At 36.7% G+C, this 25,470-nt stretch overlaps 1 protein-coding gene across 2 annotated transcripts; it reads right to left on the bottom strand.

Annotated features, from left to right (window-relative positions):
- Positions 1-216: 216 nt before the first annotated feature.
- On the bottom strand, positions 217-25,470 carry ret (ret proto-oncogene receptor tyrosine kinase). 2 transcript variants are annotated; one of them, XM_052573477.1, is made up of 20 exons: positions 25,215-25,470; positions 11,813-12,046; positions 11,191-11,478; positions 10,861-11,099; positions 9,013-9,208; positions 8,731-8,930; positions 8,056-8,338; positions 7,836-7,967; positions 7,619-7,729; positions 7,408-7,518; positions 4,313-4,569; positions 4,070-4,217; positions 3,863-3,970; positions 3,549-3,763; positions 3,340-3,462; positions 3,100-3,170; positions 2,728-2,865; positions 2,534-2,633; positions 1,969-2,116; positions 217-1,030 (listed from the first exon to the last, which is right to left on the bottom strand). In XM_052573477.1, exons 1-20 carry the CDS (start codon positions 25,276-25,278, stop codon positions 873-875), a joined length of 3,324 nt encoding a protein of 1,107 aa, XP_052429437.1. In that variant the 5' UTR covers positions 25,279-25,470; the 3' UTR covers positions 217-872. The 2 variants fall into 2 exon arrangements, with proteins under 2 accessions (XP_052429437.1, XP_052429438.1); XM_052573478.1 differs by having other exon boundaries at positions 7,836-7,964; positions 25,215-25,462.

Raw genomic sequence — 25,470 nt, 5'->3', positions numbered from 1 at the left:
GGTACTTTGTTACGTTAATTCCTTTTCAGTTCATTCATTCATTTTTGTTTCTCACAGTATAAGAATGTGTCATGGGTTCCATGCCTCAAACCTTAGGATGTCAGGATATTACCACATTTGAATCTGCTTGTGTATTTAATTAGAGCTATGCTTTTTCATGAAGTTCTGAGAATGAAATAGCATAAAACACATAGAAATGAACATCGTGAAATGAACTTGAGATCTTCTAACAGTTTTATTGATTTAAACGTAATGTTTTGACAACGTAATGAGGAATCACACTCAGCTTTATGTATTGTAGTTATTGTTGCACAAATAATGTCTTTACAAGGAATGAAAATTAAATCACCATATGACATTAAATTAATCATATCAGTACTCTGTTATGACAATATTCATAACTCATGGTTTACCACAGAGCAAAATATCAATATTTAAAAAACTAAAAGTAATTATATTGTCATAACCTGACACATGACCAAGAAGAAACAAATAAACATGTCCAATATTTGCGGCGAACATCTGCAGTAGGTGATGGTAAAGAAGCTCCCTTTAATTCCTGGAGTGGGACCAAGATTGCCTCGGTCATGCATTTATAACTGGTGTTTTCTAACAGAAGCGGCACAGGCACTTAAACATGGACATTAAACTGTACAGAGTCATGCAGTGATACAACACGGCCAACAGGGCCTTGTGGTAACAATCACCTATGAGCTGCTTGAATTATGCTTTATGCAATTCCATCTTCTACACAACAGCAGAAATAAAAGGGAACCGACTTTATCATCAAACAACATATATACAGTATCATATAAATATACACATCTCCCCAGCCCACACGTCTTTTCCACCACTGATTTTGGTTTGCGTTTTTAGCTATCGAGCGTGTCCACAATTTTTGCGGGAGACTGCAAAGCCATCCAGTTTGCATAAACACTATCATTGGCATATCTTGTAAAGACAGGGTTAGTGGCATCGAGTCTGTTGAGCGGTACCGGGCTCTTCTCTGGCCAGTTCGGGTATGACATGCCTAAAAACGAGAACATATCATTTTTTCTGCACTGAGGAAGCATTAAGTCCAGACAGTAAGGCTCTCAAACAAAACTCACCTCAGCTTTTTTAATATTTAACAGAATAAAAAAGCATAAATGACTCGTGGGAGAAGCATGAAATCATTCTTTGGTCCATTTGATAGTTTTTTGGTCATTCATGGTCTATTCTATGACATCAGTATTGTGACTGCTGTTGTCTTTGCCATTTTATGTACAAGCTTTTAAATGAATAATTTTTGTATGCTCCCAGGAATACTGACATCAAGGAGTCTTATGCATAGCAACTGCCTTACTGCTGGCCGTTTTATTGCTTACTATGAATGCCATCAGTATGGGGAGAGCTAACAGAGTCCTGCATATCTTGATATATGATCTACAAGAAGAGTTTAATTCAAAAGCCTTACTCCTTTCAGAACTGACTCCATCTATTGTAAACACTCATTTTCTGTAATATGTTCAGAATATTACAGAGAGAGCACATCCAGAGCACACGGGACCTGTTTCAAATGTAAAACTTAACCTAAAGCGCTGCAAACCAGTAGAAAATTCACACATGATGCAAATCAGGAAACACATCTTAATATATTTCCCTAACTGAACATAATACATGTTAAGTTGTGTGTGTATATATGAAAATGATTCACTTTTTATCAGTAGTAATAATACTTGTACAATAACGGTTTTTTAAAATGAATATTTCAAATAGTAGAGTACATCGGAAGCAGGTCCAGATGAAATATCTGATCCTTAGATCCAGATACTACAGCACTAAGTGAATCTATAAAACACGAGCAGTATACATAAGTCAGTGGCAACCATGCCGTTAGCACAATCACAGCACTTCCTATGGAAGGCAAAAACATTAACTGATTTTGTTCCCTGTATTAGAATCGAGTAAATGCATGGGAAATTCTACCATAGAGCTTGTTTTCAATCCAAGTGGAGGGGAGGGATCGAGGGAGAGGGGCGTTACTACAGTCCACTAAGGGTGTGTCCTCTTCAGAGAGAGAGTCGTCATATAGCAGGGCGTCTGCCGGTGTGGAGGCCGCGAGATCCAGGTAGTCCTGAGGAGAAGGAACACACAGTTATGAAAATAAGACTAGCCATATGTAACTCTTCAGTGTAACATCACATATTTCATGTGAAATTTTTTTTTTTTTGCATTTTTACTTGATTCACTAGTCAACCTCATTGACTAGAAAGCGGTCTGTCAAATTACATTAGTTGCTTAATGTTAGCATAACATTATATATATATATATATATATATATATATATATATATATATATATATAATGTTATGCTAACATTAAGCAACTAATGTAATATATATATATATATATATATATATATATATATATATATATATTTTTTTTTTTTTTAATTTTTTTTTTTTTTTTTTTTTAGTCGAGTAACTGACAGTTCATCCATTGTTTTAATTTCACATTTAGAGAATTGAGAGAAATTGTTTGTTGTTCTTACTCGACTTTTCACCATCATCTTCTCAAGTTCTTTGCTGATGTCTGAGAAAGTGGGACGCTTATCTGACTCTTGTTTCCAACAGCGAAGCATCAGATTGTACCTACATTACAGAACAAGGTGGTTTTAGAAAATGATTTGTTCATTCAGCTCTTAAATCTAGAACACATTCAGCTGATGTTAACTATTAAACACACATTTCATCCGTGCAGTTCTCTGGTTTCTCCATCCTGTAGCCCGTCTTCAGAAGGTTGAAAAGCCGTTCTGGAGCAATGCCTGGGTAGGGGTTTCCACCCAGAGTTACAATCTCCCATAAGAGGACACCAAAAGACCAGCTAATGCAAAAAAACAGAGAGAGATTGTACTGTAAAGTTTTAATGGAATAAGTCCTCACAGTAAAAAATATTGCATTTAATGTTTAATTAAATGTATTACTTGACATTGCTTTGTAATTATTTGTGAAATTTACTAGCAATTTCTGAGAGATTTATAAACCCAATTTTAATGTATTCAGACATGGTAAATATAAATTGGTGATTGTCTGTATGGAAACATGTTGCATAACTTACACATCACTTTGTGTGGTGTAGATGTGATCGAACAAAGATTCTATAGCCATCCATTTAACAGGAATACGACCCTAGAAATCGAGAGCATATTATGACAAACTATTAAGTCTAACAAATGTAAAACTGCATTGCACATGTGAGACATCCAAAGCTTTCTAAAGTACAAATATTCAAACAACTGTAAAACATAGGGTGTAACTAGTTAAAATGAAACAAATTAGATTAAAAAAAAAATATCACCTTGCTCCTCTTCACATATGAATCTTCCTCATAAACATCTCGAGATAAACCAAAGTCAGATATTTTCATCTTCCTTCCCTCTGCCACCAGCACATTCCTGGCAGCCAGGTCTCTGTGAACAAGCTAAACATATTTTCTCTCATTATAACATCATTTTTATTAAAACATTATATATTCTGTGATAGACATCCCTTAAACTGCTGGCAGACCTTCATTTCAGCCAGGTACTGCATTCCTCTGGAGATCTGCCAGGCAAAAGAGATGAGGTCGCCCATGGTCAGAGCTCTCTCATCTGGGTTTTCCAAGTAGCTGGAGTTGCGGTTGGCATCATTGCCCATGTAACTTGGTCCAACTTTCCGGCTCTCCCTCAAAAAGTTTCGCAGTGAGCCATACTTGGCATATTCAACGATTAAATATAATGGACCTGAACAGATGATCTTATATAAGCACACAGGGCAAACAGAAAACACAAATGCATGCTGCATTAAACATAGTTTTTTTTTTTTTTACTAAAATGTCTTACCATCTTGGCTGCAGGCTCCATACATTTTTATTACATGAGGGTGATTAACTTGCTTGAGCAACGTGAACTCTGACAGAAGGTCTCGAAGCTCACTGTGAGATGCGTTATCTGTGGTAAAGAAATGCATGATTTATGATATTTTTAAAATGAATCCAGTTTTTAGTGATTGATCAAATCCGCCTCCAAATCTAATTTTAAGTTGCATACCTTTCAACATCTTCACAGCAACTGTAGTGTATCCAGCTTTTCCTTTGAGGCGCAAAGCCGTGGCCTTCACAACCTTTCCAAACTCTCCCTCTCCAAGAGTCTTACCCAGCACTAGGTTCTTTCGTGGGAACTCCCACTTTGGATCTTCCTAGTAACAGAAATTTTAAAAACCGTTACACATCAAACAATCTCTTTAATCAACATGCATGAATTAACTAAGTAAAGACAATGAGCGAGACTTACAGGTATTTTGAAGGTTTCAATGGCCACCTGATTCTCCATGGAGTCTAGAGAAGCTCGTCGAACATTATTCGCTGAGTAACTGAGTGGGTAGGATTGGGCTGGTCGGCGGAAAGTCATTTCAGCTGAGGCGATGGGAGGCTTAGGTGTGCTCTTGTGATAACGGTGGAAAAAGTACGAGGACAGGATGATGGAGATAATGAAGGAGAGGAGGATACCAGTTGCAATGATGGTCTTGCACATGTCATTACAAAAGAACTCTGAAAAAACAATAACAAAAAAAAAGCAATGGATTTATAACATTTTCTTTGGCAATTAAATTTTGCTTGCATTTTAACAACTATATTCTAAAGATTGTCCTCAAGAAAAAATAACCAAATTTATATAAATGAACCAGATCAAAAATGCACATACCCTTAATTCTTAAAGGAGACTTATTATTCCCATTTTCACAATATGTTATACAAGTCTCAGGTGTCCCCAGAATGTGTCTGTAAACTTTCAGCTCAAAACCCCACAGATCATTTATTATATTATTTTGAAAATGCCTGTTTTGACAGGAGGAGAAAACATGCTGTTTTCCTACATGTCTCTTTAAATGCAAATGAGCTGCTGCTCCCCATCCCATTTCCAAGAAAAGGGCTGTTGCTGAGTCCCAATTCGCATACTATCCGTCCTAAATAGTATGCGAAACTAGAATTAGTACGTCCCAAATCGTAGTATGTTGAAAAGAGTATTCCAAAGATACCCGGATGGTCTACTATTTCCGGTTAGAATTTGAAGTGCAGATCAATGCACACTCTAAGTGCTAATATTGCCCACAACCAATTGCATGCGGGAGGGAGGAGCTTTGTGATGGCTTTGCAATGATGTAAACATGGCAGCCGGATGCAGCAACGGAGATGAGCCCTCAGCTTTTAAGTGTAATAATTCAAATGTTATTAAAGTTTTAATAACTAATTAAAGTTGTATTTTATTTTATTACACACTTTGCACATGAAAGTCAGAACCAGCCGCCTCACAAACGACCTGCGTTTGGTTCTACGACGACGCAGCCCTGCTTCTTCACTCCTCAACTTGGTAGAAGAACACATTGTAAAATGTATTGTGAAAAAAAAACGATGAGAAAAAAAGATGGGAATAGTAAATAAAATTTTAATGGACATAAAGAATGAATGAAACGTTAACAGTTGCGGTGTGCGTAACCAGGCAACCACATTGTCGTTCACGTTGCATGACGTCATCGAAGTATGTCCCAGAATGTGCATACTCTTTTGCTACACACTCAAAAGTATGTACTTTTTCCTCACAAAAAAAGTACATACTTTTAGGTCGTAGTATAAGTAGGCGAACTGGGACTCAGCGTGTGTCTTTACAGCTCATGACTCCGATACTCTGCAAAAAACATCTTTTGAGTATCATGTCTATCCCGCTGAAATCATGCATTTATTAGTTAAAACTTCTAATACATGGTTTTCTGAGCACACACATCCGAAGCACACGTGCAAAAAAAGCAATGAGTACTAAACAAAGTTCTTTCTTGTCTTATTGAGCTTTAACTGTCAAATACACACAAGTTTATGTTAAAAACACACATAAGTTACAAAAACGGAAGGTTATGCCTGTGAAGGTAAAAAACTGTGAAACAAATCACATGTATATTAAATATGTGTGGCAGCAGCATAATATACAGTAAAGAATCAATAATTCCACTGCTCTCTTGTCTCCCCTGAGGCTGGGACTCTAAATAGTGTTCTGTGCGTGTCAGTGCAGCCAAAGACAGAACAGTGAACATTCGCAATGACATTTCTGGTACACCATTGTCGACTGCAAAAACACCCCCCCACCCCCTATGTTTATTTGGTGATAAGGCAGAATAATAATTTAAGTGTTTTTCTGTTTGTAGAAGTTTTTTTTCCCCAAATTTATGCTTGATACATTTGGCAGCATTTGGTTGACATTATCATTGTTGTTTGGCGCCAAATGTGTATTGATTTTCTATAATTTCAACTGAAAGGAATATGGAAAAAAAGTTCTTATTTTCACTGAATAAGAGCAAGCAGTTTAACTGCTCAAGACAAACAAGGGACACATAAACAACTATCACAAAACATAAAAATCATTGATTATCCAGGTAACAACACAGAGTATTAAAGGACTTTTTGTGTGCCTAGTGCTATAATGCATCTACTAACCCAGAAAACGCAAAAAAAGAGCAACCCAGTAAATTGTTTTTTTAAGCCTTTCTGTGCAAGCTTAAATAAATAAAAAAAGTGCTGCTCAGATTTCACTCCCCTTGGGATGTAGAAAGAGGATCTTATTATAATATTACCACCCCTTCATCTGTAGGTTTTGTTTTATACCAAGTGGCTGATCAATAACTCTTATATGAATAAATGAATAAAACAAAGTAATCAAACTCACAGATGAGAATGAAACAAATGTTTCTCAACAAGGGTTTCCCCAAACATATTAGATCAGCTCAAAATTTTAGGGAAGTTGTGGCCTAATGGTTAGAGAGTTTGACTCCTAACCCTAGGGCCGGCAATACCACGACTTAGGTGCCGGCAATACCACGACTTAGGTGCCCTTGAGCAAGGCACCAAACCCCCATCTGCTCCCCGGGCGCCGCAGCATAAATGGCTGCCCACTGTGTGTGTGTGTTCACTGCTGTGTGTGTGCACTTCGGATGGGTTAAATGCAGAGCACAAATTTTGAGTGTGGGTCACCATACTTGGCTAAATGTCACGTCACTTTCAAAAGCTGCTACTAAGCACATTACCAAAGGGTAGCCATCTCTCTTCTTCTATTAAGCTACTACATTTATCTGTGCTCAACCGAGGTTAAGGCTGCCCCCTACAAGCGAGGAATAAAACTGCAGCTGCACTCAACTAGTAGCAGCCTAAAGACTGTTAAAAAATATTACAATAGGTGAAAATATTCACTGATGCTCAAGAAGGAAACACAATCCATTAAGAGCTGCAGTGTGTAAAGTTTTAGAATTTGATGTTTGGGGTAAATAGTACTTATTTTCTCTTCTGGGAACCTTGTAAATACTGTCTGTAGCTTCTGAAGGGCAAAACAATCAATCAGCTCACCTTCTAATTCATCCTTTTCACAGAAGCACCTTTCTGGAAAACAGTAGCAGGTCCCATGTCCAGCTCTGATTCCATACAGTTCCCTCTCGTAACCCCCGATTACAGGCTGACCTGACAAAAAGACACATTGTTACAGTTATTGTAATACTAAATGCCACAAGCCACAAAGAAAAAAAACAAAAAACACAATAAAAACTACAATTTCTCTCACTGGAGCAATCCTGAGGACATATGGATATGTTTTTGCTCTCAATGGCATCACAGTAACCATCTGGACACGTGCGGAGGTCAGGGGAACAGGTGGAGTAATTTGGAGATATTCCTACAAAGGTAATACAATGACACAATTTGTCCTTTCGAATGATAAAAGCAGCACCACAGTAATACGGTAAGTGCAGTGTATTGGATTCAAGGGCATTGTGTCTAACCTGTATCTCTGCTTTGTCTCCACTGGCATCTGCCTGTCGGGGCTGCCAGGCCTCGAGACGCCTCACACTCCCCTCGCTGTCTCTTTTCTGCACAAGCCAGAACCCGCTGCTCATCCAGCCTCATGGGATCTGCTATATGGCACAATCAGTTAGGAAAAACCTGGATGAAGGGCTGTAGCATTCACCACTGTCTTTCATTCCTGTGAGCTAATGACCTTACCTTTACCCTCAAAAATAATGACGAGCTGCGTCTTGGCCTGAAACTTGTTCTTCTGCTCCTCTGCAATAACTACATATTGCAGATCTTGGCACTGCGGTCTGCGTAGCACCTCTGTGTCGTTCACATAGAGCAAACCTGTCTTCTCATTCGGGTTCTGTGCAAGGCCAACAGCCCTGTAACATGACTGAGCATCAGCAGAGATGTTCTTGTCTTCGATCTCTAATTGATACGTGACATCGATGCCCTTAAACTTCAGACAGTTGTCCACACAGACACTTCCGATCTGAAAAAGACATAAAAGACACATTAGTGTCAATCGTCTGGAGTAATCTGTAAATGAAATGGCTATTTCTTTTATCATATGAGAAATTTCAAATAAAAAAAACAGCAACAAAAACACTAATGCAAACGGGGCATAGAAATGTATTGATATTTGTGAATTGTGATGGTTTTAGTTTTTCTCATGGTTATTTAACCATCTATAGCTATTTCATACACCAACAGGGCTCAAAAAATCAAGTCATTGTTGTATTATGGATTTGTATGTGCATAGATTGTGAGTATATTATCAGCAAATTTAAAATTTCAGATGAACAAATCCTTCATATTTACAATAGCACTTCACTACTCCTGCTTACATAGGTTCAAAATGACTAAAAAACATAATTAATGCACCTGGGAGTATGTTGTTGCTTTCGGTGACACAGTGAAGAAGTAGGTGACATTGGCGAAGTGAATAGAAACCGGCAGGATAGTCACATTGAAATGTAACAGCACTGTTCCCTCTGGGCCTGGGAAAGTGGTGTCATTGAGCAGGTAGTCCAACTGAAATGAGCGTTGCTCTGTCACAGACAGATTCTGACTAAGTTTCAGTTCTAAGGGCAGAAAACAGAATAAAGGACAATTCAGTACGTAATGTTAAAAAGCTATTCAATTATGGTGCATTTTTGTACTCACTGTATTCATGGACTGTCCCTCGGACATTTCCAAAGATGGCTCTTTCTTCCCTAAATTTGTGTTCGATAGTAAAAGTGTTTTTGATCCAGATGTCATTTGTCATTAAAGTGCCAACTAATTTATTTTCAATTTGGTTTGTGGGATAAACGGGCGTTGTGTCCCTGTCGTATACAAACAGAGTTCCATAGACAGTACCCTACAAAAGAGAACAGACTACCATTATTCAATACATTCATATTTCTTTTACAGTATACAGTGCCTCCATATGTATTGGAACAGTAAAGACAAAACTGCTTTCTCTGCTGTGGAGTCAAAACATTTGCAAATATGATTAAAAGATGAACATGCGACAAAACTACAGAATGCCACATTTTATTATTGGGTCTTTCATACATGTTTTACCAAATAAAAAGGACAACACTTTTAGAGTACATCTATTTGATGTGAGCTTAAATATCGGAACAGTTGAATTTAAGGCAGATGTAAAATATTAAAAACTAATATTTAGTTGCATGCAGCAGTGAGCAGTGAATCTGCAACCCATAGACATCACCAGACTCTTGGTCTTATGCTTTGAAATGCTTCTCCCCAGCCTTTAATGCAGCAAATTCCAGCTGTTGCTTGTTTTGGGGAGTTTCTGTCTTTAGTCTCCTTTTCAGCTGGTGAAATTAATGTTTAACCGTATTGAAATCTGGAGATTGATTTGGGCTATCTCAGACTTAGAATTTTTTGGCCTGATAAAGTCCTTGATTGAACTGGCAGGGTGTTTTGGGTCATTGTCCTGATGCAATATGAAGTGCTTTCTAATGAGTTTGGTGGTCTTTTCTTTAATATTGCAAATTCATTCTGCTACTGCCATTACACATTAAGCCATCATTAAAATGAAGAGGTCCTGTTCTAGAGACAGTCGTGCATGCCCATGGCATGACACCACCTCCACCAAGCTTTACAGATGTGGTTGTATGCTTAGGATCATTTGCAGTACCCTTTTTTCTCCACACTTTTGCTTTTTCATTCACTTAGATAAAGGTTAATCTTTGTATCATCGGTCCATCAACTCAGCTACAAAACTCTACTGGCTCACATTTGTGAAGAATCTTGCCTTTTTATTTTTTGGTGCTGATCAGAGGTTTGCATCTTGCTTTGTAGCTTCTGTAGAGTTGTTTCTCCTGCGGACTGTAGATTGTCAGAGCATCACCCCAGCTTTCTGGAGGTTGTTGGTGATTTTATAGACATGTATTTTATGGTTCATTTTCACAGCTTTTATGATTTGTCTGACATCAACTACTGTTGTTTTTTTCAGCCGATCAGGTCGTCGTTGGTTGCTGATGTTGCCAGTAGTTTCCAAACTCTTTATTTCTCCATGCCCTTTGTTTTTCCTAAAACTCTAATTGACTTCCTCTTTTCTTTTAGCATCCAAATTGCTTGCTTTTCTTTCAGAGTCGCCTTCCTCGTCTTCATCCTGGTTTGTGTGTCATCGACTTCAAGACTTAGAATGCAGAAGCAATGGATATAACTGATAAGGCACATTCCCTGCTCTTAATATCTGAAGAATGAATGCAACAGAACACAGCTGAACACTTAGAAAGACCTGTGATGCAACTGTTCCAAGACTCATGCTCACATCAGATCACAAAACATCTTTGTGTTGAATCACCCGATAATAAAATGTGACATTCTGTAGTTTTGTCTCATATTCATCTTTTAATCATAATTACAGATTTATTGAATCCACAGCAAACAGAACACTTTTGTCTTTACTGTTCCAGTACTTATGGAGAGCACTGTACGATCCTTAGAAGGCTATGAAGATTTGAGACGGTTGTGTTTACAATGCCTGATACTGACCTCACTGCGGTTAAACTCTATTTTGATGTCCTCAGTATCAGTCCCATTCATGTAAGGAGGATTATCGTCCTCATCATAGATGTCCACGTGCAGAGAACTGAAGAACTTCTCCAGCTTTTCTTCTGTCTGTATTATACACACTAGATCCAGATGGTACGATTCCATCTCCTCACGGTCCACGGCCGCCGTGACCACCAGTTCTGAAGTGGAGTCGTCGACAGCAAATGGAGCTGGAGAGACTGAATTCAATACAAGTGACAAGAGAAAATGAATCTTGCTGAACTGTAATATGCAGAAAGTCTTGACATTTTCACTGGGTTTGGTTCGTACCTGATTCCACTCCATAAGTGATGGTGTAGTTGGGGCAAATGTTCATGCGTGTGAAGCGCCGGAGCTGCCGCAGGGCCCCGGGCATACGGTTCTCTGTGATGTGGGGTTTTGAAACCTTGTCAGGGAAACACAATGTTTTCAGCTCGACCTGACCACAGGAGGGCGCTGTGTCATTAATGAACACCAGTTTGACCTCCACTGTGGGAAGGAAGTGGCAAAACTGTTTCTGCACTGGAGCGACTCCGACCTTCAGGTTGAGATCCTTCACAGACCTGACCGAGCTGCTGCCTGGAGGACAGACATCAGGAGACATGTGTCTTTTAACAAGAGGGGCATTCATCCCAATATTCAACTCTCAAGGTTCTCTAGAGACACTATCATGAAATGTACAGAATTGCATTACATTGCACTGTAAAATAAATATGACTTTAATATATAAGAACAAAACTTTCAGTGATACTGGAGACAGTATGACTTACATTAATGGTCTGTACTAGATTAAGTGATATTTCAGCAAAATATTGAGAAAATATACAAGAGTTAAACTTGAGAATATGAATTTAAACAGAAGAAACTGGCATACAGGCAAGCGTTCAAACAAATATAGCTGTGTTAAACTCACGTATACTACTGAAATCGCTCCACTCCAGGGTTTTGTTCATTGAAAGGACCCCAGTTGTCACATCCATGTGAAACCATGATGCATAAGTGTCTCTATGGGAGCACAGGGTGAAATAGGGCCTCTCTGTAGTGCTTTCCCGCATTGAATGGACCTGAAGGACTGGTGATCCCTGTGGCTGACCCACGTAGATGCTTTCTGTGTACAGCCTTTGAGGAAAATATAGTCCAAGTGAACCTGTCCAAAATACACATGAAATATCACACTGCGTGCATTGTGGACATTAAAGCAATATTTTGGGTTCAATACAAATTGAGGTTAATCAACATCAAATTCATGCTCCTCCGTCTTAAAAAAAAATAAAAAAAATAAAAATATACTCAATTGCTTAAAAACCTTTTCCTTTTTCCATTGCCATTAAAACTTTACATCAAAATGACCATAAAAATTAAAACTTTACAGCGCAATTAATACATTTGTTTTAAGTTTTAAACAAAAAATTAAAAATGTCATTTCTATTTCGTCATCAATATTTTTTTCCTTTTTGTTTTAAAGAAGACGAAAGACAGGTCCAAATGATTGTTTTTGTGGTAATCAACATTATACCTCAGAAATGCTGTTGACTGAGCTTAACTTTATATCACTGCATATTTCTTTAATTTTGCCTTCCTCTTCTTCTACTTCTTAAAAAAAAAGAAAGAAAGAAAGAAAGAAGAGAAAGAAAAAAGTACTTCAAATAATTATTACAGATATTTTGTGCAAGTGCATTTTGGTGAAGAAACAATGGATTGGTGATCTCTCTAAATTATTATTATTATTTTTAACAAATTTAACCTCGTGACGCACTCAGTAGTTTGCAATTAACTCTATAAAATCTTCCTTTATTGATCAGCTTGTTATCTCAAATATGTTATACAACAGAAACGTCCACACAAGTAGACAGATTACACAATGAACTCATTAAACACATCCGCTTTTCTGTTGAAATAGCCCTCGCTCCTCTGTCATCGAAAAATGAAACAGCGTCTCATATGACATTGACACTGGTCTTTTAATGAATTTCTCACATGGTCAATATGATGCGGTCTCCGGTTCTCCTTGGTTTCACCTTGGGAAGTTTAATTACTGTGGATAACATAATACTGCCTAGAAATGAATCATTACCTGCAGGACGTGTGTGGATGGAGGTGGGGGGGAGGGTAATCTATAAAACACTGTAAGATCCCCATGTGTTTTACCAGTAAATGGAGATGCAAGTGTTCAGGCTGTAATTATATCTCTCCTGTGTTCCTGTCCGACGACGGTGGGCGGCCACTTAGGAACGTACTAATATCATTAGCAGACAGCAAAACTAGATTTTCTATTTCTGTTGCTGCAGTTGAAGCCTTGTCTCTGGTTTCAGACATTGATTTAATTTAGCTGTGCTGGGATGACAGGAGGCCGGATTGATGGATACAATGTGGCCAACCTTCCTGAAGGATGGAGACGCAGTCAGGAACACTACAACCCTTTTTATTAAATGCCTTGTCAAGAAACAAAGACAACACAGAACTGGTTTGTGTTCCTCTATTTATGGGGTCGCCAGTCACATTCGCAGACATAAAACATTCTTTGAAGACCTCATGTGTTCAAAATTAAACTTTTGCGCTTTGTAGTGGATTTCTAGCTTAAAAAGCTTAACAGATAGAGATACACACTTCTACATTTACATTTATCATGCAGGGAAATGGAACATAAAATCATCACTCAAATCTTGATCCAATCAAACGCTTTGTAGAATGGAAATGTTCAAATATCACCTGAATAGCAAACGCTGAGTCCTGAGGTATGAAGTCGTTTTTTAGTCCAAAACCCAGCCATATTAGCACTCCCAGTTCCAGTTTTCTGTCAATGTTTTTTTTTTTTTTTCTTAACTGGCTGAAATAGTGTGTGTGGCTACAAAAAACGAATATTTTCATGTTTTATTCCATTGCATACATTACTAATACACCCAAGCTTCAACATGTCTTTAGTAGCTAAACGGGAGTCATGGGACTCACTGGGAACCATTTGTTGTTCACAGAGCTTGTTTTTTCCTAAAGAATCGAAAATGCAATAGCAATACAAAAACAATGGAAAAATATGTTTTGTCAAGGGATGCTAACTTCCAGTTAAAGGATATGACATAAAAAAAAGGACAAGATCTTTGATATGTCCCACCTTATTTTCCTGTTGCAGTACTACATATTTCTACCTAGAAAATAAGTCGATTGGCCATTTAATTTTTATATAATGCATACAGCAATTTATTAAAAAAATAATATGATGTGATGGAACTGTAACAGGTGTGACATTACCAGACCCTGAACCAAAAAAACAACAACTTGAAAATATCGCCTTAAAAGAAGCTGTCTAAGCTGTGTAAGGTGAAATCCATGTTGTATATCAGGTGCATCTTTCAGTGAAAGTCGATAGTACAAAGTAAGGCTTGTGTGCTTGGTTCATAAACCATAGCCGCAGGAGAGCTGAGGGATGGCAGCATTAATCTTAGCTGATGCAGATACTGTGTTGAACAAGCCACTGCATTTGCTGTGACACTCATTCATCATCCAGTGTCAGTGTATCAGGTGGAGTGCTTAGCAGCGCTATGTCATTCTAAGATTCAGTGCAGCACAGGTAGCATTTACTTTAATTTGTACTTAAATAAACACATGAAATTGGAGTAGTTGTGTGGTCCTCCTGGGATAAGGATTCCCAGACTAAGCACACTGTAATATAAGCAAAACCCCTTGCCTTTGTGTTCCACTATAGAACTCAGGGATCATGACTGACAGCTTTTTACATCTGAAAACTACACAAATTATAGAAGCATTTAAGCAAGGTTAGCACTTATCCGAATATTTCTATACACTGTACCACAGTCTAGACTATGCACAGTAGGTATATTTTCTGTATGCGTGGAATATCTTTTAAACGTGCTATATGCAACAGTGCACACTGGAACTGATTATTATTATTATTTAATCAGACAGCCAAGAGTTGACATTGTTATACATTTTCAAATGAAGTGGATAAAAAATGCAATAAAACTCTGGGCCATATAAATTATCAGTCAGCATTAAAGATTAAATTTATTATTATTGGTTGCTATAAAAGTAGCCTACATATCAGATCATATTGGATATGTAATGCATATGTGCATGCTACAGTAATTTCCTCTATTTTCTTTTCATTCAGATTACCTTTGCAGTCATCTAACACTCAAAGTTCATTTTCAAAAACACTAATAATTTAATGACACTGTCATCTTTAGCGGATCTCTAAATAAATATAAATTTTAATGCTGTACTGTACATTATAATGTTGTGATGCCGTTTTGTTAAACAAATTATTTTGACTAAATTATATCAATATCAGCCATTTATGGTTATTATTAGCTAGAAAATGTTTATTGGATTATCAGTATATCAGCCAAAATGTCAATAACAGTGCATGCTAAATTAAATAATTGTTATTTTCAACTTGATAACTTGATGAATTAAATATGCGTGATAAAGGCAAGTGGCAACAAGGTAGCCAACCACTGTATAATGTTAAAAATAGATTCTGTTCCACATATTACTTTTCAAGGAAGAATAAGTAAGTTCCTGTGGCTCAGTGGTAGACCATTGCGTTAGCAGTGCAAAAAGTTGTGGGATTGATTCCCAGGGAACATACATACTGGTAAAAATAATGTGTAGCCTGAATGCACTGTAAGTCGCTTTGAATAAAAAGGATGCCTCTGGGTTGAGTAAAAGTAACCTAATTTTAATTTTTGTGTGAACTAACCCATTAACAAACTCTTAAATCTCAAATGAGATTTCACTGTGGAGATACAATAGTTAAAGAATATGAAAGCGCACAACAGAGAATATACAGGAGATGTTTTTAATAATAAAAACTCTAGGAAACATTACCACACAGAAATTCAAATGAGGAAGAGGGAGGACTCAGGGTTTTTATCCACAGGACAAATAAAAGGTACTAAATTATAAGTACCTTTTAAATAGCCAACAGGTGGACAGGATAACTAATCAGACAGCTCAGGAAAACTAGATCAAATTTCAAGGAAGACAAAACTCAAAAAGTAATGAAACATAGCAGACAAGTTACAACAGTAAGGGTTAGGGCTATTAGCACCACTTGTTGTTTACTTTTGGTCTTTGTCATTTGGATTCAGAAACAATGACATCAGAGTTAACAACTGGATATTTCTGACATTTTTGTTTTTGAAATAAGGTGATCATATGGGAAATTTATCCAGGATTTCTACACTGCCTAAAATATCCAGGATTTGGCTGTTTGCACTGTGCAGATCGTTGTATGAAATTATTTCATGAGAGCTATAAAGCAGAGCAGACGGCTCCTTATGCTTTCAAATAGCTCTTGTGGTACTTTGGTGTCATACGACGATTGGTGTGCAGCTTCAATTTGAATTGCATGGCATGCCATGATTGGTTGATTATGAACGAAACCTGCATGTTATTGGTCAGACTACTTTGGATATTTTAGGCAATATAAAAATCCTGGCCAGGACATGTCCCATATCAATGGCACATATGGCCACCCTATTTTGAAAGAAATGTTAGCATTTCACATGAAGAGAAAGAGTACTCTCTTTATAATCACTGAAGCTGTTGTGCACTTCGGTTATAGCACTTTCCCAAAAATGTCTGTTAAAAATGTCTAAGTTTTTCTTATTTATGTTGTGTATACAATATATTAGTTATAATGACAGCATTTGCGAGAGTAAAGCATGTGCTGAACAAAACTGGGGCAAGTTCAAGCTCAACGACATGTTTCCTGCAAACGGTGTGCAACTGGGTTTGAGATATGTTTTCTCTTGTTTGGTGGGTGTGTCAAACATGTTAGCCCAATCAGCAGCAACATGTATATAAACCAAGCGGTATTAAAGAGAAAGCTCGCACAATGTAATTAACATCAAAATAAATTAAAAAGAGCAAGAATATTATTTGCACGTTTATTTACATTAAAGGCAAAATAACTAAAATAATAAGAGCACAATTGCAATGTCTTCTGGTCCATATCCTTTCCTTAAGAAGGTGTGCTAAATACTGATTAATGCAATATAAAAATACTATACGTATTGATATATTTTGCTTTTGTATTATGGAATGACACTTTCATACACTTTTCTATACCCTTCTGATTATATAATGGAGAATTTTACAGTATCATAGCACAACAACGGTGATAAGTAATAATGATAAGCCTAATACTCACAACAAAAATAATAAGGTCATAAAGATCATAACAGTCTCGGCAGTAAGAAGTGGATTATCCTGTATCTGAAATGTTTGTCTTTTCATCCTTAAATGTGAGGCAAATGTTGAATCACAAATACCTTCACTCTTTTGGGATGTTCTCTTTTATTCTGGACAGCAAGGGCAGTGACTGTAACATCAAGCGTATTTTGCAGTATTAAACACATATTTACACCGATTTCAATAGGCTCCAAAAATGCTTTAAAAAGAACACAAAGAATGGCCTTCTCAGCTGCCATAGTTGCAACTCTTACGTCATCAGAACAGGGTGTCCCATGCACCACTGTTTGCACCCAGGTTGTGAGCGAGATCTGCTCTGTTTGGCCATTCCATTATGGGTATACAAACAGCTGATTGGCTACAAATTTCAGTGCTGAATTTTTTTTTTTTTGTAAATTAAAAACTTTTAACACAGTTTGAGTACATAAAAGTAAATTCAAGTGCATTAGATTTTTTTTTTTTTATTATTAAAATTTATTATTTGGCAGCACTAATTATGCAGGGAAAGGATATCTGGCCTGTTATCTGGATTCAGAAGCTACTTGATGGGGACAAATGTAAATGCATGATCATGCCAGTTGTAAACAGAGTATTCAGTAAGTGGCAAGCTACTGTTCCAGTCTGAAGAGAAGAGAGAAATAAACAAGTGTGGCCATGGCCAAAACCAAATGTTTGGAGTGATTAATGATCAAATGTAGACAAGGATCCAACAAGCATGAATAAATCGCTCTAACAACACTGTTACAACTGCAATTTCAGTGTATCAATCAGTTTGTCGCCTTAATTATTCACGTAAATGTTGTGTGATTAAATGTAATGAAGAACAAAGTAAATTCCTTTAATGAGGACAAGTTTAAATATGTTGATTTTTGTCAGGATATGTACAGTATGTACATTCATTTCACATTAAGGATTTAAAGAAAACCATTAACTTTCAAATTGTTACTCTTTCCAAAAAGCTTTTGAGCTCGATAATCAGTGTTTTGGAGGACCTAGCCAAGGTATGAAATAATCTTAAGCAAACTTCAAGTCATTTGAGTTTCAAACTTTTGTGGTGTGGCAGCTGCAAACTACAGCTATCCAACTGATTTGAATCATTCCAAATTCAATTTATTTCCAGGCCGGAAGCCAACAGAAAGCAGTTTATATCAAGCTAATTAACTCACAGAATCAAAAGCAGTACACAGCAGGAATGATTCTGTGACATCACAAGATTGACATGAGATATTCAGTAAGTCAAGTATAACAGGATGTGACACGTGGATGAGCATTATGCGAGTATTAAGGTGACGGCAGAAGGGTGGATGTTTGGAGTTATGACTGATCACTTGATCGATTGGCCCCACAGCATGGATCATGGTTGTAAACACAATGAACCAATCTGACATATTGATTACAGCTCACAGGCAAATTGACTTTGAACCTAACTCGCACATACGCACAAACGAGACAGGAAAAGCTTAACAACCGAAATCATGTGTCATATTAATTTTAAATTAGATATTATATGAAACATCTGCACAAAATTTCCATCAGCGATTCATTCAGTGTTGTTATGGGTCAAAAGAAGGTGTGCCAGCTCTCTTCATCTTAACCTAGTGAGGTTCGAGTCTGCTACTTTTCTGATGATGCAACAATCTAATCAAACGACGAGTAGAGACCCATAAGTTCTGAATATAAATAAATCCACTGTCATTTCAGAGCATTCATTTGAAATCAAACAGACATACGATGACCTGAATTGGCGTCAATCTCTGCAGTGGTGTGGCCTGCATGTTTTCAAGCAACATCTCTCAGCGCGAGAAAAGGTTAATGGATAGATGACCTCTGGACCGGGCTGCACAAAGACAGGAACTCAATTAGCTCAACATGCACACCGCCGCAGAAATGTACCATCTATGAGATCATGGGTGCTGGAAGAGTGCATGGGTCTTTCTTGCCATTTCCTTGAACTCGTCAAAAGGCGGAAACAAGCTTGCAGTCAGAGCAATCCACTTTCTATAATCCACTTACTCCTCAAAGAGCTTCATTCATGACATGCTGTATGTAAACACAGGGATGTGTTTGTTGCAATTACTAGCATTCCCATCTAGCTTCATGTCTGCAGCTACAACAGCTGTAAATATCACTGTAGTGTAATCTTGATAATGATTCAGTTTGACAATTAGAACTTTTTTGGTATCATCTTAAAGCATGCGGATGTCAGCCTCTTGGCCCCTGCCCTTTTGGCCAAGGTCAGATTTGTCCCCAGTGATGACCACACTGAGAAGTAACAGGCCAATCAATAGCAGTATTAATCAACAGCCGTGCACATTCAGCCGATAACCATCCAGCATTAAGCAGATGTAACGATGTCACATGCTTTCATTGCATATATGTTAAATAAAAGTCCAGCCTGAATATAGTATTTACTACTTAGTAGAAGCATCCTTAATTTTTGAACATATTCATAATTAAAAATAATAAATGATAAGCTATAATAATAACAATTATAAAATATTAATAATTAAAATTAATCTAAATGCTTGTCTAATAAATCATAACAAATACAAAATATATAAAATCATGTATAAAAATTATGCCAATTCCAAGCAAGTTTTTTCTCCCTAATTTCCAATCAACTAATCAAAGTAAACATACTTAATTACTAAGCAAAATGATTAAGACTTCATCTCTATAATATAGTAATGAGAATCATTACTCTGTGACCACAGCGATTTAATTAACTAAAAGGCTGCCAATTACGCTATAATTCAATACGGGACTATTATTATTGATTATTATGGTTAAATTCCCCTCATTTCTAATCTGCACGGGTCCCTTTTCTTCAGTATGCGAGACTGAGAAGAGTGGTTTAAAAAGACAAGAATCATACAGTTAGTACACATTATTGTATTAGCCAAATGCAACATAGTAGATTTCTTATAATATAATCAGAAAAGAGTACAATTAAACATATCTAAAGTGTATATCTAAAGCTGTTATGAAACAATTACAATATTTATCGATCATCATCAGAAACGCAATGTCAGAAATGTAATTCAGTATCCCATCAACGTAAGCACGGAATGGACGTTCGTCATAAAGTAATCTAATTTCACATCTCCTGTGGGAAAGGGAGTATGTTTGTATTTATTTATAATCTCTTTTGGGATCGGATGGGACATTAGAGCTAATAAATGAGGGACCTTCGAACAACATGTTCTCTTGGATGGTATCATTACGATAAGCAATTACCAACATTATTCACTTAATGCTATAATATTAGCCTGAGACAGAGACAAAACAACAATCAAGATTAGACTAAACACTGTAACAAAACCTGAAGGCCTCTTTTTCTGTTCCTCTTTCATTTTTTGGAAAATATTTTGAAATAACCTCAAGTGTGATTCATTACTCAGCAAGTGTTTCCCTCCACTGCTTCAAACGCATACTCACAATTTTTATGACTTCTACCTGCTGAGTCTTAAACTTCACAGTGCATGGTTGAAATGGGCCAGTGGATGAACTTACATGGACTAGTGAGTTTGAGCTGTTAGGTCATCAAGAGCTGGCATTTCCTAAATGCTAAGTCTTGCATTTTAAAAGTGCAATGTAAAACCGACTATGTACTGAAAAAAATGCAACCTAAAATGTAAATGAATTGATTTTATTCAAGTCAGAATATTATTCAACATCACTGAAACAAGCTAAATATATTTCATTACATCAAACCAAACTCAATTTAAAGGTCAGATCGGGTATAAATAAGCAAATGACCAATGTTTCAGTGAAAGGGATTCCATATTAATGCCAAGGTTATATCTGGTTATATCTGTAGTTGAGACTCCACTGACTCATTTCAGGTAATTAATGAATCTCAAAATGGCAGCAATTCACAATTCAGCACCCTTCCACCTCCAAAAACACCACCAAAGGCCAAACGAGGACAGTTAGGTCCTAACTAAGCAGTTGTGTTGGTTGCTCATTGTTGTAAATGATCAGTCAAACACACCATGCATCGATGACCACTAGAAAATAACACGTAAAGACCCATGTAGAAATCGAGAGCCCCAAACGCCCTTGGGGCACAATTTCAATCAATGTCTTCTTGTCCTTCCACCAAAGCAAATTAGATTCCACTGATGCACGGGGTGGAAATGTGACCCATAACTAACTGAAGGATCTGGGCTGCGACTCCAATAGGTAGAAAAGCTGGGCAATCAGTCCAAATGTGGTTTCTGGTAGATTCATTAATGTCCATGTACAATGGATTATCATGAGGACAACAGCTTTTATTATGACACTGATTCAAGAAATGGCATCAGTGCACTGAAATTACTCGTAAGGCACTATTTCTACCTGATCTAACCCTTCAGTTTACATTTGATGGTGTATTCTAATGCATTTAGAATGATACAGAGATAAATCATTGTTAAAAAACAGTTCAGATAAATATTTTTGACTTAATTTAGATTAGATTAGGATTTTTTTAAACATATTTTTCAACGTATCAGTATTATTCAGTGTTTATGATACAATGCATCTTACTTTTGCTTTATATTTAACTGTTTAATTAATGCATTTACAATCTTAAAAAGAAATACAGTCTTAAATTTAGCTTACATGTTATAATATTAGGTCATTGAGCTTCATTAAAGATTTAAATCAAATGAAAGATTTGGCCTAGATTTTCTCCTTTTCTTTAGGGTATCTACAGAAAGAATAAGAAAAGTAAGTCCCAACATCAAATCTGTTTTTCCAATCATGCTAAAAGTAGAGATGACGAAGGGGAAATTGGCAGGATTTATATACACTGCTCAAGACACAAACTAAACTAAATCATTTAATGTAATAAATCCAAAATAAAACATTGTAATGTATTAAATTAGATTTATTGGGCTGCCATGACAGTTGATGAAAATGATTGTGCTGATGCAGGAAGCATTGTGAGATGGTCTGAACTTGATTCCCTAATGTTACTTCCCATCGGATGGCCGTTCTCCTGTGGCCTGATCATTAGGAAACACTTCTTGGGTGAGGGCTTTAGAGGTCAGAAGCCATGGCACTCCAACAGATAAAGTAACAGGGGCAAAGCTGTGTATCCACAAATCAATGCCTCACACACAATATATGACATGGGGTCTGGACTTATTTTATGCAAACAACTGGTGTGATGGAAAGCTATAGACAGCTGTGTGACTTTAGAGGTCAAATGATATATTTGCTTATCAATTGCACACACTCTCCTTCATTAAAGAAGCTCATCACCTTATTAGTCGTTCATTAATTTAAACATTGTTTTTACAAATGCAACATTCACTGCTAAAAATAAACAGTATGCACAGATGATATTGACAAAAAATTATTAATAGATTTTTTTTTGCTACCATGTTTTTGATGACTGGCAGAGTTCCTGGTTTTCAATAAATGTTCTTTATTCAAATGCATAGTTCCATTAAGAACCTTTAGCATCCATAGAACCTTTCCACTGTGCAAAAGGTTCTATATAGTGGTAAAAGATTATTTAGATTTTTTAAATGTTCTTCACACTAAGAAAACTTTACTCAAAAGTTCACTGGGAAACCAAAAATTGTTCTTCTAAATTGATGGTTCTAAAGGTTCTTTGTTGGCATCTGGTTCCATAAATAACAATTAACATCCGTGTAACCTTTCTATTGTGCTAAAGGTTTGTAGATTGTTTAAATGTTCTTCACAAAAAGAAAAAAAAACTGTTAACTGAAGAGTTTTTGGGAAACAAAAAAGGTTCTCTATGGCATCACTGTGAAAAATATGTTAAATAAAGAAAGTAATGCGAGTAAGAAAGCCAAGAAAGTAAACCTGAGGTCTAATCAACAGCAAACAAGAGCTTGTGATCTTTATACTATATTCAAGGACAAACAACTGTTTAATACTGCCACAAAAAAAAAGTCCTTTAAATGTCAAACCATCAAAGTGTGGTGACACCAGACAGAGATACATGATTACATGTATCCCCAGCATGGGCAAAACCCATTGCTTTTGTCATCATCCATTTTCATGGGATGGCTTGTCATAAAATAGATGAGATCCATTTTGCGAGAGGCGCTGCCAACCATCCTGTGTCTTTAATGAGGGGTTTTAAGCCTCATCTGTTATCAGAGCTGTGTACTCTATTATTTTACTGGCAGTATTTTCCTTTCGGAAGACAAACACAATGTGTTTGCCCAGAGCTGAGCACACCTGCTGCACACCTGCCCTCTGTCCACCTCTCGGCACCAGGCTTTTGTTTTTCCTCACGGCAAAGAAACAAGGTGCTTCCCCATCATCTCTAACAAAGGTTAAAACAGGAGCTGTTCAGTAGGATGAAATCGAATCATATTGTTCTTTACCACCTGGTGATTAGCAAGGCAAAATTCATTTAAATGTTAATTTAAGCTACATTAAAAAAGGTGAGTTAAAAGTGTTGAGAATGATCTATTAAAAAGTAAACTCACACTGAAAAATACGACAGCTACAACATCAATGGCCCCAGAGAAAATTGGATAGAAAAAAAAATATTTAAATAAATAAACATACATGCAAACATCAATATATAAAGTAAAACTATTCTGAAAATGACAAATAATGCCTATTAATAAATAAAAGGATTCATGAGAATATCATCTTACAACAAAAACTTGCCTGTTTTTCCTGTATACTAACACGTTTTATATAGTTAGTTTACTTCATTACTTAAATACTTAATTACAAGTGATTTAATAAGCATCTCAATTCCCCGTCAATTTAATCATGCCACACAAAAACTTGCATAACAACATATTTCAGGAAATTCTGTTTCAATTGTACAATTCCTGGTAGTTTATTGGACAGATGAATCATGAGTCAACAAGACCATTAAAATGCAATTTCCCATCATAATCTAGACTGAGAGATTCAGTTAACATCAGAATGCATCTATGGTTTGGCACTTTTGACTCTAATGTTCATTTAGTCATCATTAAATAACCTCACCACCATCAACACCATTCAGGAAGCACTATTGAGCGAAGACAAATGCAACACTTTTGCATTCACACACTACCAAATGTCTTCCGTATGACCAGAATAGCTGTGAAACCTCTGTTATGGTCCACTTCGGTCTATATTCAAGCTTCTGCGATGTGACCATTCCTTTTTAATGCAACTAGCCACACACTGAGATTTAAGATCTATTCAGGAACATGTTCGACTCTAGTTAACTCCAGTTATTTTGAGAGTGGAGTGATAGTACAGTTGGGCAGAGGGGTTTTAATGGGATTACAATATAATGACGTATAGAGACATGCGTATTGCTTGCAAGAACCATGTGGCACATTAGGGTTGTACATATTTTGGCTTCAACACCAGATTGCCTCGACAAAACTGTCTGGTACATTTCTCCAGAAGCAGTGGTCTGTGAATGGGGGCAGATGCAGACCCCCTGGATATACAGATGTATTGTCTGTTGTTCGGAGCCACTATATACAGTAGTTACACAGAAAATAGGATGCATTACTAAATGTACGTAAAATGACAAATAAAATGTATTTCACAAAATTTACGATTTACCAGAAAAATTTATTAAAAGTTTGAAATACAGAACTTTGCTCTTTATTACTTGAATTAAATTCATAATTTCCAGAAAGCGAAGTGTTTTTATATAATACACTTAATAATAATAATAATACACTTTTCAACAAATAAACGGAATAATAATAGATTTTTCAACAAATAAACCAAAGTAAATGTTTTCCATGAATCAAAATAATTATTGAGAAAACCTGAACATGAAAACACAGTTCTGCGTAGCTTACTGTGTTTCAGTATGTATAGATCTAGTCATATAAATTACGAGGCTTCATAATATATATTTAAAGATATATATATAAATGGTCCACTGGAAAAAGAGCAGTTTTGAGACACAGCCCCACCTGTGTTGACACTGAAGGATGCACATTAGAGGCATTTTTTAAGTTAAAATACGACAAGTGTAATGCTCAAGTAATACCTCTGAATAGTAAACTCATTCTAGCTCTCAACACAGTCATTTACCCCAAACAAAGAGGGCTAAATAGCCTAGACTTAGCTCGAGGTGACATCAGTGTTATGAAGTGAATCCGTACCTTCAGACAGGAGAAGCAGGAGCACCGCGATGTCTCCCCAAACGATTCCACGCGTAGTTCCCATACTTGTCAATCATAAGTGTAATTTCACAATGAACAGGCAAAAGTGTTTTGATTCCTAGAAAAAATGAACTTTACAGTGTTTACGTTTCGCTAGAAGGAGCCACAAAAAGTCCTTAACGTGAGTGTCCCATTGACGGGTGACTGCAGCGCTAGCTCCACGCGCGCGCGCACACACACACACACACACATACAC

Source organism: Carassius gibelio, chromosome B13 (genome assembly GCF_023724105.1).
Source record: "Carassius gibelio isolate Cgi1373 ecotype wild population from Czech Republic chromosome B13, carGib1.2-hapl.c, whole genome shotgun sequence".
Lineage (NCBI taxonomy): Eukaryota > Metazoa > Chordata > Actinopteri > Cypriniformes > Cyprinidae > Carassius > Carassius gibelio.
The sequence above is the reverse complement of the archived record's forward strand: the minus strand, read 5'-3'. Positions and strand labels throughout refer to the sequence as shown.

What these genes read in the sequence shown, in the direction of transcription:
- ret (XM_052573477.1), bottom strand. Translation starts at nt 25,278, where the DNA reads ATGGGAACTACGCGTGGAATCGTTTGGGGAGACATCGCGGTGCTCCTG. An exon ending in TAGAGTTTAACCGCAGTGAG is followed by an intron (nt 9,209 to 10,860) that starts GTCAGTATCAGG and finishes TCTCTTTTGTAG; the next exon opens with GGTACTGTCTATGGAACTCT. An exon ending in CATTATTTTTGAGGGTAAAG is followed by an intron (nt 7,968 to 8,055) that starts GTAAGGTCATTA and finishes TGTGCCATATAG; the next exon opens with CAGATCCCATGAGGCTGGAT.